General features: G+C 36.4%; 1 protein-coding gene across 4 annotated transcripts in view; it reads right to left on the bottom strand.

The window, feature by feature from the left end:
* The window catches only part of LRRC63 (leucine rich repeat containing 63), a 61487-nt gene that overhangs the window by 27939 nt on the left and 19754 nt on the right, over window positions 1-13794 (bottom strand). For all 4 annotated transcript variants that reach the window (XM_020993738.2, XM_020993736.2, XM_020993740.2 and 1 more), the window contains exons 5-7: window positions 12533-12693; window positions 6423-6521; window positions 2690-2826 (exon numbers count right to left, since the gene is read on the bottom strand). In XM_020993738.2, the coding sequence (XP_020849397.1) occupies window positions 2690-2826; window positions 6423-6521; window positions 12533-12693 (397 nt within the window). The remainder of the gene's footprint in view (window positions 1-2689; window positions 2827-6422; window positions 6522-12532; window positions 12694-13794) is intronic.

The raw sequence follows: 13794 nt of genomic DNA, 5'->3' as shown, positions 1-13794 counted from the left end.
CATTTCTCCCAGTAATTCATTTAACTTTTTCTTTATTTTTAGAAAGTGTTTACCGCTGTTCAGTATTGTTGGATGCTGTTCATTGCACATATATTTAGTATTGATATTGTCTATGACCTTTAAGCAAAATCTAGTTTCCCTATTTATCTCTCTTAATTAAGCCTATTTTTGCTGTTGCCTTGTCTGGGATCATGAGTTCTACCCCTGCCTTTTTTTTTTTTAACATCATCTGAAGCAGTCCCCTTTTTACTTTTTGTAAATCTTTATGCTTCAAGTATGTTTCTTGTAAAGAAAAAAAATGTATTGTTGGATCTTCTTTCTGTCTGTTCTGCTATCCTTGTTTCTTTTATAAGTAAATTTATCCCATTTACATTCACAGTACTGCCTGTTAACTATATATTTCTCTCCATTCATTTTTTTTCAAGCTCTCTCTTTACTGAAAAGTGGGTGGTGAGAGAGATGGAATGCACGAACTACCAGTATTCTAGGTTTGTTGCAGTCTCTTTCTCTTTTCTTTCTCTCATCTAGAACCCAATCACAGGTTCTTATCCTTTCTTTCCTTTTAAATTCCTCATTGCAGTTCATCCTCCATAATTAGAGTTTGTTTTTCTTAGGACTGATCCCTCCTTCTCTCCTTTCTTCTTTTTCCCCCTGCACCCAACTACATATAATCTTTCCCCCTTTGATCAGTTTAGAATAAAAGTTCAAGTATCCCCTCCTCCACTCTGCCCTTTCTCCTTATTAATATAGTATTCTTCTTGCACACCTAATTATGTGATTTCAGACTGTACATTTAAAAAAAAAATCTTTGTGGAGTGGCTGAGGGAGAGAGCTTGGCTGTGGTTCTTCCTGTTTGTCTGCCATCTTGGCCTTTCCTTTTTCTGACTTCCTGGCATAGCGTTCAAGAACCCAAAGCTACCTCCATGCCATAATGAATGATCAGAATTGTATTTTTATGGAGATATAGAATTCTTATTTATATCCTTCCATGAAAAATCTACTGGATGCATTGGAGCCCTTCCTTCAAGTTTTTAAATATTGTCACAACTAGCTCACCTCCTTTTCCAAGCATATAGTTCCTTTATTATGTTTTTGTGCCATTCTACTTCTTGCAAACAAGTCATTGTTGGTAATATTTTGCAGGTTATTTATACCTACCATGTGCCTTCTCCTCATCTATTAGATCACCTGAAATTTGGATTCTTTAGACACCATGGTTTTCTATGATTAACAGCCATAAAAGCATCAACAGAAAACCATTAATTTCATGGCACTGAGTAGCTTTGGATAGCCCTGCATTATTTTTAAAATGTGATTCATGCCAAGCTCTTCTTTCATTCCAAGTCAAGGCTCAACTCATTGATTGTCCCAAAAATATATACTTGGTTTATGGATATAATTCCTCAAATTGAGGTTCTGGAGGAATTCACCAATTTGAGGAAGAGACTGTAGGGGCAGAGGCATTGCAAACATGAGAATATTGCCAGATAAGAGACAGAGAAATGGTCTGGGGACTCATGGGCTCATCTAGAGTTTGAAGATATAATTTTTCCTGGGTCTAATCAATCCCACATAAAATTTGTAACTAAGATTCTAGAACCACAAAAACAAAAGCAGAGCCTAAGACTATGGTGACCCCACAAAGAGGTAGAAATTAGTAAAACTCATCTCAGAGACTAAAAAAATAACAATATCTATCATTTATATGGCACTTTATGGTTTGCAAAACACTCTGTACATGTAGCTTATGTAAACAACCCTTGTAAACAGTTTTTATAACTGGGTTTAAGAATTTCTCCACTACAAAGTTTTAAAGAATTAACATTAAAGTGACCCTAGATTTTAAAAAGCACTGGCAGATCCCATAAAGATGGAAAGACTTTGAGCATAAGTCCAGTGATGGGCTGTATGTCTGTCATGTCAGCCTAGGTTAAGTATATCACCAAGGTGACATCTGGCTGATGAATTCTTTAGTCACGAGGTAATGTATTTAAAAGGTCATATAGCTAGGTAGTACTCATAACAACCATTGGAGGTAGGTGCAATTATGATCCCCATTTTACAAATGAAAAAACTTGGACAAAGGTTAAGTGATTTGTCTAGTCACATAGCTGACAAGGATCTGAGGCAGATTTCAACTTAAATCTTCCTGACTCCAGGTCCAGTGCTCTATGTATTGTGATATACATCTGGGGATGGAGTATCTGGTTGGCATATCACATGAATCAAGTCACATTTGCTGAAGTACTGACCTAAAAATGAATTGAAATTCCCCCACATGACTTACTCAATCAGTACCAAGAAAGTGGATTAAGTATAATTAATTGCAGTATATGCAGTCAGTAGACTATATATTATGAAGCAGAGCAGGTAACCAGGACAGGTCATAGAGGACTACATCATAGAATCATTTTTATAGATGAGGAAATTTAGGCCCAGATAGGGTAAGTGACTTGGTCAAGGCCATGCATTTAATGAGTTAAAAGACTTGGATTTAGGCCCAAGATCTCTAACTTGTACTAGTTAACTAGTGCTCTTTTCCATTGCACCAAGCTAGGAGTCATTCAAAGAATGGTCTACTTTTAAATCAGTCACACATTCATTCATCCATTCAATGAGTATTTTATTAAATGCCTACTGTATATAAGCCAAAAATTATTCTTGTGTATCTAGTTATTTTCAACCTTACCCATTTGGAAGAGAAGTTAACAAATTAAAGGAAATGACAAATACTTTAAGGTCCTTTAATTCTTCAATTTCAGAAGGGATCTCTCTGATAGGATTATTTCTCATGATCAGGACTTGTAAGTTAATCAAAACTAACACCTACAGAATAGAAAAAGGATAAGGAAATAGAAAGAATACATGTAATTTATTCTTTACTTTTTACTTGCTGAATTAATGGTTCTTGAAAAAGCAGGATCAGTACAATGAAGTAAATTTAATATTCTATCTTCATTAGTACATTGCAAATATATTTAAAGAAATCATGAAAGTTCATAGAGTACATTTATTTTACAATTAGAACTGTGAAATCCTTTCAACATAAAATAGTGAAACTTAAAATGAATCATTTTCTAGTATATTCATGACTCTGACAAATCATGCATTATTTTTTTTAACTTATGGGCAGTGAGGTGGTACAGTGGATAGAGCACTGGCTCTGGAGTTAGGAGGACCTGAGTTCAAATCTGACCTCAGATACATAACATTCACCAGAATCAAACAGATTCTGGGCAAGTCACTTAACCCCAAATGCCTCACACAAATTTTTTTTTTAAATTTTTCTTACTATATAGTGTTCCCAATTTAAAGCTTATCAACAGTGCCCAGCTAACAGGATTACAGTCTGTGAAACTGAATCAGACACCCCAGTATAGGGGTCCCTCTCTGGTCTAAAGAATACTGGATAAACTGGATAAATTGCTCATTCATGTAATAAATGGATATTAATTGAGTAACTGCAATCTGTTTGCCACTCTACTATGTGCATTTGGGAATTCGAAGATAAGTAAGATCTACTTCAAGAAAATGGACATCTAATAAGTGGAAATAAAATAAGCATATTATAAGGTAGAATGTGATTTGCTAGAGAAAAATCCAAAAAGAGTGCTAAGGGGAATTAAGAAGAGATTATATTCATTTGAGGGGTTTTTGGAGGGGTTTGTGAAGAGGCAGCTATGTGGTGTAGTGGATAGAGTGCTGGACTTGAATCCTTAGAAAGACTTGAATTTGAATCCTGCTTCACATATTTATTAGCTGTGTGACTCTGGGCAAATTATTCAATTTTTTCCAGCCTCACTTTCCTCATCTATAAAAAGGAATGAAAGTTAAGAGCACCTACTTTACAAGGATGTTCATGACAACCAAAAGATGTAATTCCATGTAGCATACTGTAAATTGTAAAGCTTTACATATATATATGTTAACCATTATTAGTAAAGGAGATGGTCATTGAGCTGGGCCCCAAAGGATCAATAAGAGGAAAAAGAAATAGCACTGACATATAATTTCAGTGAGGGGGACAATTTACCTCCCCTTCTCCCCACCTATAGCAAATAGGTGAAGTCTGAACCTCAGAGAAACCTGAACAAGCCTAATTCCCCTTCCCCATGATGATATTTTACATTCATCACGTCAGCCTTCTGCCTTTTTTTACTTCTTTTTTTGGCCAGGTAATCAGGGTTAAGTGACTTGCCCAGGGTCACATGTGCCTGAGGGTAGATGTGAACTCAGGTCCTCCTGACTTCAGGGTTGGTGCTCTCTTCACTGCACCACTTATCTGCCCCTAGCCCTGAGCCTTTTCTTCTCCTCTAGACTTTCTGTCAATGAAGAAGAGGTGGCCCTTCTCCATAGAACCAGTCCTTCTACCTATGATCTCAACCCCTGTCCCTTTCAGAAGCTGGACCTTTTTAATCTTTCCTTTTTTCTCTCTCATTTCTAATCTCTCCTTATTTACTGGTTCTTTCCTTGTTGCCTGTAAACATGCTCAGGTTTTCCCCTGCTTTTCAAAACGCCTCAATTGAGGGGCAGCTAGGTGGCACAGTGGAGAGAGCACTGGCCCTGAAGTCAGGCAGGACCTGAGTTCAAATCCAGCCTCAGACCAAACACTTGACACTTACTAGCTGTGCAACCCTGGGCAAGTCACTTGCCTAAAAAAAACCCCAAAACAAAAAACAACAATAAAACCCCAAAAAACAAACAAACAAACAAACTCCTCAATTGACTCTGACATCCCCTCAATCTATTTTCCTATATTTCTCCTTTTAACCCCCAAACTCCTCTAAAGAACCATTTACATGCACTGCTATTACTTCCTTACCACCCCACTAACTTCTCAATCCCCTCCAGTCTGGCTTCTGGACCCAGCACTCCAATGAAACCGCCTTTACCATGTTTACCAACTATCTTTTAACTGATAAATCCAGCAGCGTTTTTCTGAGTTCTTATTCTCCTTCATCCTTTTGATACTGTTCTGTTGATCATCCCCTCATCCTGGATACTTCTCCCTTGGTTTCTGTAACACTGCTCTCTCCTGATTCTCCTCTTTCTACTCTGACCACTCCTCCTTAGTGTCCTGTGCTAGATCTTTATCCATCTCCTGTCTATTATGGTGGGCGTTCCCTACGATTCTTTTAGCTTTTTTCTCTTACGTTCTATCTCTGCCACTAGCTCCCAGGAGTTAAATTACTATTTCTACCAATGTGACTCCCAGAACTGTCCAAGAGCCTTAATGAAGACTTGATTTCTCTTCTGAATTCCAGGCATGTATCAACAACTGCCTGCATGTGTCTTTTTGGACATCCAACTGGCACATCAAAATCAGTATTTTCAAAATCGAATTCATTATCTTGCCCCTCTTCAAAACTTCCTTATTTTTGTTCACATGATTGGACTGCCTTAGGAAGATTTTTTTGAGGTGGGGGGTGGGTAGCTTCCTGGATGACAGATTGCAGAGATAAATCTCACCAGGTTATAGCTTGACTGAAAACTCAATACAGAAGTAGGGAGACCAGTTAAGAGGTTATTGAAATAGCATAGGTGAGAAGGAGTAAGGGCCTGAATGAGGGTGGTGGCCATGTAGACAAGGGCATGAATATGAAAGATTTGTAGGTAGAATCAACAAGACTTTGCAACTGATTGGATATAAGGGGTGAAAGAGTGAGGTGTTGAGGATGACCACAAGGCTGTGAATCTAAGTGATTAGAAGGATGATGGTCTCCTTGAGAGAAAAGAAGTAAAGTGAAGGAGCAGATCTAGGGGAAGAGATAATGGGTCTCATTTTGGACATATTGAATTTGACAAAAATAAATGCACAGTGCACATTTGCTCTATCAATGATATTTCTTATGTACCTTGAATTCATTCAAGAAAAAAAAGAAAGATGTAAATGTAATCATCTCTTTTACTTGACTAGGTTACCTATTTAATACAATATAACTTTAAAGGAGTATTTCAAAAGGATCTATCCTGTATTTGACTATCAATGTTATTTCCTAGGGAGGAAAATTTTGTTTTAGCCGATATTAATGTAAATTAGCTAAAATTATATGGCATCCTTTTTTCATCACCGGCCTCTGATTGTCATGTGTTTTTTTAATCTTTATTGTGGTGTTGGAACTATAATGTCAGTCACTGCATGGCATTATTAAATCATATTAATGTGCACTAAAGTTTAACTATAACCCTATCTTCAGAGTCTATGTCACTGGGCCACCATATTTTTTGGTACCTAAATAATTAAACAATTTGGAATTGAATCTATGCTATAAGGTACCTTATTATGAATTCCCTTCCACAGCAAATATAGATAGGACACTATAATGAAAATTTTTCCCAATTGTGAAACTGATTAACAATCAAATACTAACAACAGTATTAAATAATAATTATAACTGGATTATAACTAGAAACGGACTCACCTCTGGAGGAAAGATATGTAAACTATTGAAGGCTAAGTTAAGATATACCAACTGTCTAATCAAAATGCTTAAGTCTGGGCATCTTTCAATAAAGAAACCCTAAAAGAAATTGAAAACAAAAAGGTATCAATGATTATACCATATATTAGTCTGGTTTTTCCTTCACTTTTTAAATCCATCTTTATGTCTTTTCTTCCACAAATCCATAATTTACAAGTTTAGTCACATACTACAATCCTTAAATAGTTATAAAATCATTTTAGGTCAGTCAGGCACCTTTAAAAAATCATTTAATTCTTTAAAATCTGTTGAAATAGTTTAAATAATAGTTTAAATAATTTAACCAATGTTAAATTAATCAAGTATTGACATAGCACTTTACATTAAGTTTCATAGACACTTCAAGAGAAAAATCATATTAGAACCAAGCAAGATCATCATTATTACATGTTTGGAATCAACTTTTTACAGGTCCTTAAAATGATATGTCTATGTCTGCAAACTGGTCCAACAGAGAGTTACTTATAGCACATTAAACATCACTGCCTTGTTGTGGCAGAAGGGCTTGCACAGCTCAATGAAACTATGAACTATACCATGCAACATCACCTGTGAGAGACAGGTCCTAGTGGAGAGTTCTGACAAAAGGTGATCCACTGGAGAAGGCAATGGCAAAGTACTCCAGTATGTTTGTCAACAAAACCCCATGGGCAGTATTAAAATGATAAAAGATATAGCCCTGGGAGATGAACCCCTCAAGACAGAAAGTGTCCAGCATATTACTGGGGAAGAGTAGAGAACAACTTAACAAGTAGCTCCAGTACTAATGAAGCAGCTGGACCAAGCCCAAAAGGAAGCTCAGCTGCAGATATGTCTGGTGACAAAAAGACAGTCTGATGCTGTAAATATCAATACTGCATAGGAACCTGGAATGTAAGATCTATGAAACAAAGTAAGCTGGATGTGGTCAAACACGAGATGAAAAGATTAAACGTCGATATCTTGGGTATCAGTGAACTTAAATGGACAGGAATGGATGGATTTAATTCAGATAATTATTACATATACCACTGTGGGTAAGAATCCCTCAGAAGAAATGGAGTAGCCGTCATAGTCAATAAAAGGGTGAGAAAAGCAGTACTGGGGAATAATTTCAAAAATGACAGAATGATATCTGTTCAAATCCAAGGCAAACTGCTCAACATCACAGTAACAAAAATCTTTGCTCAAACCACGGATGCCGAAGAGGCCAGAGTTGATCAGTAGGAAATTAAAAGATACCTGGAGTCACAATTACATTGGCAAGTTTGACCATAGAGTACAAATGAAGCAGGGCAGAGACTAATAAGAGTTTTGTCACGATAACTCACTGGTCATAGTAAATACTCTTTTTCAACAACCTAAAAGGCAACTCTACACATGGACATCACCAGATGGTCAATATCAAAATCAGACTGATTACATATTTTGTAGCCAAAGGTGCAGTCAGTTAAAATAAGACCTAGAGCCGACTGTGGCTCAGATCATGAGTTTATTATTGCAAAATCCAGATTTAAATTGAAGGAAGTAGGGAAGACCACCAGACCACATAGGTATGACCTAAATAATGTCTCTTATGAATATGAAGTGGAAGTGAAGAATAGATTTAAGCAATTAGATCATGTAGCTAGAGTACCTGAAGAACTATAGACAGAATTACAGAAGGCAGCAACAAAAAACATTCCAAAGAAAAAGAAGAGCAAGAAAGAAAAATGGCTGTCTGATGAGACTTTATAAATAGCTAAGGAAAGAAGGAAAGTGAAAGGTAAAGGAGAAAGAGAAAGACATATCCAACTGAATGCAAAGTTCCAGAGAATAGCAAGGAGAAATAAGAAGGTTTACTTAAATGAGCAATGCAAAGAGAGAAGAAAATAATAGAAAGGAAAAGACAGAGATCTCTTCACAAACATTATATATGAAAAGAATATTTCATGAAAAAATGTGAATGATAAAAGACAGAAATGGTAGGGACTTAACAGAAGCAGAAGAGATTAAGAAGAGGTAACAAGAATACACAAAAGAATTATACAAGAAAGATCTTAACATTAACAAAGCATGATAGTGTAGTTACTGAGCTAGAGCCAGACATCCTGGAGAATGAAGTCAAGTGGGCCGTAGAAAGTATTATTAACAATAAGGCTAGTGGAGGTGATGGAATTCCAGCTGAGTTATTTAAAACCCTAAAAGATGATGCTGTTAAAGTGCTGCACTCAATGTGCCTGCAAATTTGAAAAATTCAACAGTGGCCCCTGGATTGGAAAAGATCAGTTTACCTTCCAATCCCAAAGAAGGACAATGCCAAAGAATGTGCAAAATACTAAACAATTATACTCATTCCCTATGCCAGCAAGGTTATGCTTAAGATTCTGCAAACTAGGCTTTGGTAATTTGTGAACCAAGAATTACCAGAAGAGCATGCTGGTTTTCAAAGAGGCAGAGAAACTGTAGATCAAATTGCCAACATTCACTGAATTATGGAGAAAACAGAAGTCCAGAAAAACATCCACTTCTGCTTTATTGACTATCCTAAAGCCTTTGCTTGTGCGGATCACAATGAAATGTGGGAAGTCATCAAAGAAAGGGGAGTACAAGATCATCTTACTTTTTTCCTGAGGAACCTCTATGGGGGCCAAAAAGCAATAGTTAGAACTGACATGGAACAACTGATTGGTTTAAAATTGGAAAAGGAGTATGACAAGACTATATTTTTTCATCTTATTTATTTACTTATATGCAGAGTACATCATGAGAAATGCCAGGCTGGACAAATCAAAAGCTAGAATTAAAGTTGCCAGGAGAAATATCAACAATCATAGATATGGAAATGATACCATTCTGATGGAAGAAAGTGAAGAAGAATTAAGAAGCCTCTTGATGAAGGTGAAATAGGGGAGTATAACAGCTATTTTTTTTTAACATAAAAACAAGAAAAAGAAAACTAAGATCATGGCAACTGGTACCATCACTTCCTGGCAAATAGAGGGAGAAGTAATGGAAACAATGTCAGATTTTATATTCTTGGGCTCAAAGATCACTGCAGATAGAGACTGAAGCCATGAGATTAAAAGATGTTTTCTCCTTGCAAGGCTATGGCAAATCTGGATAGCATACTAAAAAAGTAGAGACGTCACCTTGGCGAAAGAGGTCTGTATAGTTAAGGCCATGGTTTTTCCAGTAGCAATGTATGTCTATGACAATTGGACTATGTTTTGCAAAAGATTTTCGTAGAATCACTCTGCAGCTGACTTGGAGCCAGAGAAGCAGATCTGCTACAAAGAGACGAGATCAGAGCTGCATGAGCTGGAGGCCTATCCTGTGAAGTCTAGGGAAGGTGTTTCCAGGGACCAAACAATTACATATGACATCTGAGAGTCAAGATGAAATGTGCTAATTAACTAAACATTAGGAATGGGTTACCAGGTTATAAGAATGATTGCTGTTATTTGATATCAATGATCATTATTGTATTAATTGTTAATTTTTTTTAGTTTCATGGTATTCATATTTACTGAGTTTTCTTGGTGACTTTGCTGCTGTGTACATCTTCCCTCTAAAATAAGTACATGGTGTGCTCTCTAAATGGCTTGATCTGTAACATGCCTTAGTTTACATCTAGGGCCTATTTGGATACATGAGATTATGACTTGTTTATTCAACTTTAAGAGACTGATGGGAACATGGGATTATGATGTAGGACACTTGTTTCCTGTTGTGAGTGTAAATCCCCTAGTTTATAGCCACTAATTTGGCACAATGAACAGCAGGGATTAGGATGATTAGATTAGGATAGGAGGTTAGGACAGATTAGGATGCCTCTTTAGTTAGGGTGAAAGCCCAAATGAAGAATTTTCCTTACAACACAGGTGAGAGGGGATGGGAGTGACTTTCAACTGGGGTGATCATGTGAATGCAGAGAAGACAGATTAAAAAATGGTGTGGCAAGAGATATACTCTTTTATGTGCTCTGTTTCCTAGCTCTGAAGTAGCCTGAGGGTCTTAACTATGGCCTATAAATGAACATCTGGTGAACAGGGACATGTTACACTAGCTAGTTGGGAATAAAGGTGGACTATATGACTGAATGTGGTGCTGAACCATATATGTTTTGTTTCAATGTTTAGTCTTTTCCATATATGCAGTTAGCATCAAATAGGGGAATTATTGAAAGTTATGTTGATTCAGTGATCTATTGTTCCCAGCCCTGCTTATCAATCATTTGTTAGGGGAGGTTCTGTTGGGGAAGGCAACATCAATTCTGCATCTTTTTGCATTACCTGCTCTTTGTCATATACCCCACCTGTGAAGTGTGTGCCCCTACCTACAAATCAATATGTTTCTTGCTATCTTGCAGAGGAACTGAGATTCAAGGGCTCCATTTCTTTCACTGAGGTAGACCTATTAGAATTGTCTTTAAAGTTCCCAATAATAGTTGGCCCTGCTTTGAAGCCATCACTGATCTTCAGTGATTAGCCCATCAACGTTTTGCTACCTTGACATATAACAAACTCTTTTAATTCTCTTTTTCCTGAGTTTTGCCTCCTTAGTTAAGAGTGAAAGCCCAAATGAAGAATTTTCCTATAGGTGAGAGGGCATGGGAGTACCCTTCAACTAGGGTGATCATGTGAGTAGAGAGAAGACAGATTAAAAAACATTGTAGCAAGAGATATACTCTTTTATGTGCTCTGTTTCCTAGCTCTGAAGTACACTGAGGATCTAACTATGGCCTATAAACAAACATCTGGTAAACACAGATATGTTACACTAGCTAGTGGCACCATGGAACAGTGAGCGGCAAAATCACTGAACTCAGAGTCAGAAAACCTGAGTTTTGACATTCCGATGTGGCCGTGGGCAAATCTCAGTTTTCTCACCTGGAAAATGAAAATTATGGCATTTGTAATATTTTTCTCATGTTTCTGGCAAGAAAATATCTTTGTAAATCTTAAATATGAGTTGTTATTTTCTAGAGGTTTGGCAATGAGGACCACACACTATATCACAGAGGAAAATGAGACAGCACACATAAACTAACAAAACAGAAAAGGAGAGAATTAACTGAGCATGGAGTTTTTTTTTTAAAGAAAATCAATAAATTAATTCCTAAAAGATATGAAAGTTAGAGAAACTAGGTCAAAAAGAAAAACTATAAACATGGGGGCAGCTAGGTGGCACTGTGGATGGAGCAACAGCCCTGGATTCAAGAGGACCTGAGTTCAAATCCGGCCTCAGACACATAATTTTTACTAGCTGTGTGACCCTGGACAAGTCAGTTCTCTCCATTGCCTAGTCAAAAAAAAAAAAAAAAAACCCCCAAAACCAAAAACTATAAAAATGGTCAACAAAACATGAAACAGAAGTGAGATAGAAATAAGTCTTCCATAGTTAAGTTGCTACAAACTTCACAATCTCACCTAGTCATTTATTCCTGTGTTCTCTCATGTTACACTACAAACCTCAGAAAAGACAGACCACTTTGACAAATGTAAACAGGCATTATGGACCTGTTTACCACCTTTTCCACAAACTGGTTAAGGGTAAAATCTCCAAAGAGCATCTTCACTGTGTGACCTAAGTGATATTCCTATACCCATTGCTAACAACATGGGAGAAAAAAGGCTTCAATAATAGTGGCAATGACAGAGGTATCCAAGATCAAGCTGATCTGAGAACTGGGGGCTAGGGAAGGTTGAGGTCTATTAATCATGTCTCACAGCTGGCTTCCAACTCCTGAATGTCACCTAGGCAAGAATATTCTATTACCCCAGTGCATCGGAGTATGTTAACTAAATTAAATAAAAATTACTTTAAATGAAATTACCAAATATTTATTAAGTGCTTATTGTATGCACAGAACTGAGCTTTAAGCTTCCACCTGTGTACTAAACCAGGCGGCTAGGTTCATGGATGTATTAGTAACATTTTTATGTAATACTATTGGTCCATCAAAATCTAGATGCATATCCAAAGGAAGTTTCATTTGCAGAAGTAAAGTATCATCTAAAGTGGATTAAGTTTGAAAGGCTAAAGAAAAAAATAATGCTAATGAATATAATCACTGAAAAATATTGTACCTTAAGACTAAGTGCATTTCTTCCATGTTCATGACATCTGATAACAGCTATTTTGGCAAGGTTCAGTTTTGGATTATCATCAGGTGATAGTAAATCTTTATAATAACCCTCACCGTGCACAATTAGTTCCTTCTCAGATTCGGTCATTTCTAGAGGTAAATCTAAAAAGAAAAACACGTTGCTGTTAGAGGAGATTTAAGTACTATATCATATTGAATAAAAGTTGAAAGAGGAGCCAGGGAACATTGTGTAGGACTCACCTCAACTATTCATTTGGCTGAGGTCACAATATTTAGGACTAAACCCATTTTTCCCCTTTTAAAGTTGGCTCTTTTTTTCAGCTCTACTGTTGCTTTCACTCTACAGATGAGTGGCTGGAGAAAAACTAACAAAATGGTCTACACCCTGGGCCAAGTTAATTGTCTCACTGGACTCTTCATATGTAACTGAGCTATTCAAAACTCAGATTTTCTCTAAGGTAAAGTTTCTTCTGTCCCTGAAAGTCCCTCTCCTTTTACCTTTCAATGTCTTTCACTTTTTAGTCATCAACTTTGCTAAGACTCCTGTGGAAGATTATTATCTACACAAATTTAAAAAGGGGAGAAAATTTAAATATTTTCTTCAAAGGCAACACAAAAAAAACCTAGTAATTAAAACAGGAGATTAAAAAAAGATACAAACCTAAAAAGGGACTAAGGAATAATAGCCTGAACAATGAACAAATCATAGAAACAATAACTAGGTGAGAAAGAATATAACAGTGAAATAACAGTGAGATGCTATGCCAAAATTTGTGACGGGCAAATAAAACAGTTCTATGTAAAAAATTAACTCCGTACACATATACTAGCAAAACAGAAAAGCAGAGAATTAACTGAGCGTGCAATTTTTAGAAAATCAAAATTAGAGAAACTAGGTGGAAAAGAATGACTAGAAATGGTCAACAAAACCAAGGGCTATTTTTTTTATTTTTGCAAAACCTAATACAATTGAAGAATCGTAAACTAACTTAATAAAAAAAAGGGGGGGGAGATTAAATTACCAAAATTTAAAAATGAACAATGTCAATTCACAAGGAACAGAGGGGAAATGGGAAAAAAAAATAAATTCTATGGCAGGAAAACTGAGAACCTAAAGTAATTGGTATAATGACTTAGCAGTTGCTTTCGATGTAATTCCTCCTACAAAAAAAAACACCTCAAAACAGAAAAATGTGACAAATCCACAGTAATTGAAGCTAAATCAGTAAGGTAAAAAGATGG

This window comes from Phascolarctos cinereus, unplaced genomic scaffold, assembly GCF_003287225.1.
Source record: "Phascolarctos cinereus isolate Bilbo 61053 unplaced genomic scaffold, phaCin_HiC Scaffold_726;HRSCAF=1367, whole genome shotgun sequence".
Taxonomy (NCBI): Eukaryota; Metazoa; Chordata; class Mammalia; order Diprotodontia; family Phascolarctidae; genus Phascolarctos; species Phascolarctos cinereus.
Note: the sequence above shows the minus strand (reverse complement) of the source record. Positions and strands in the feature narration are given on the sequence as shown.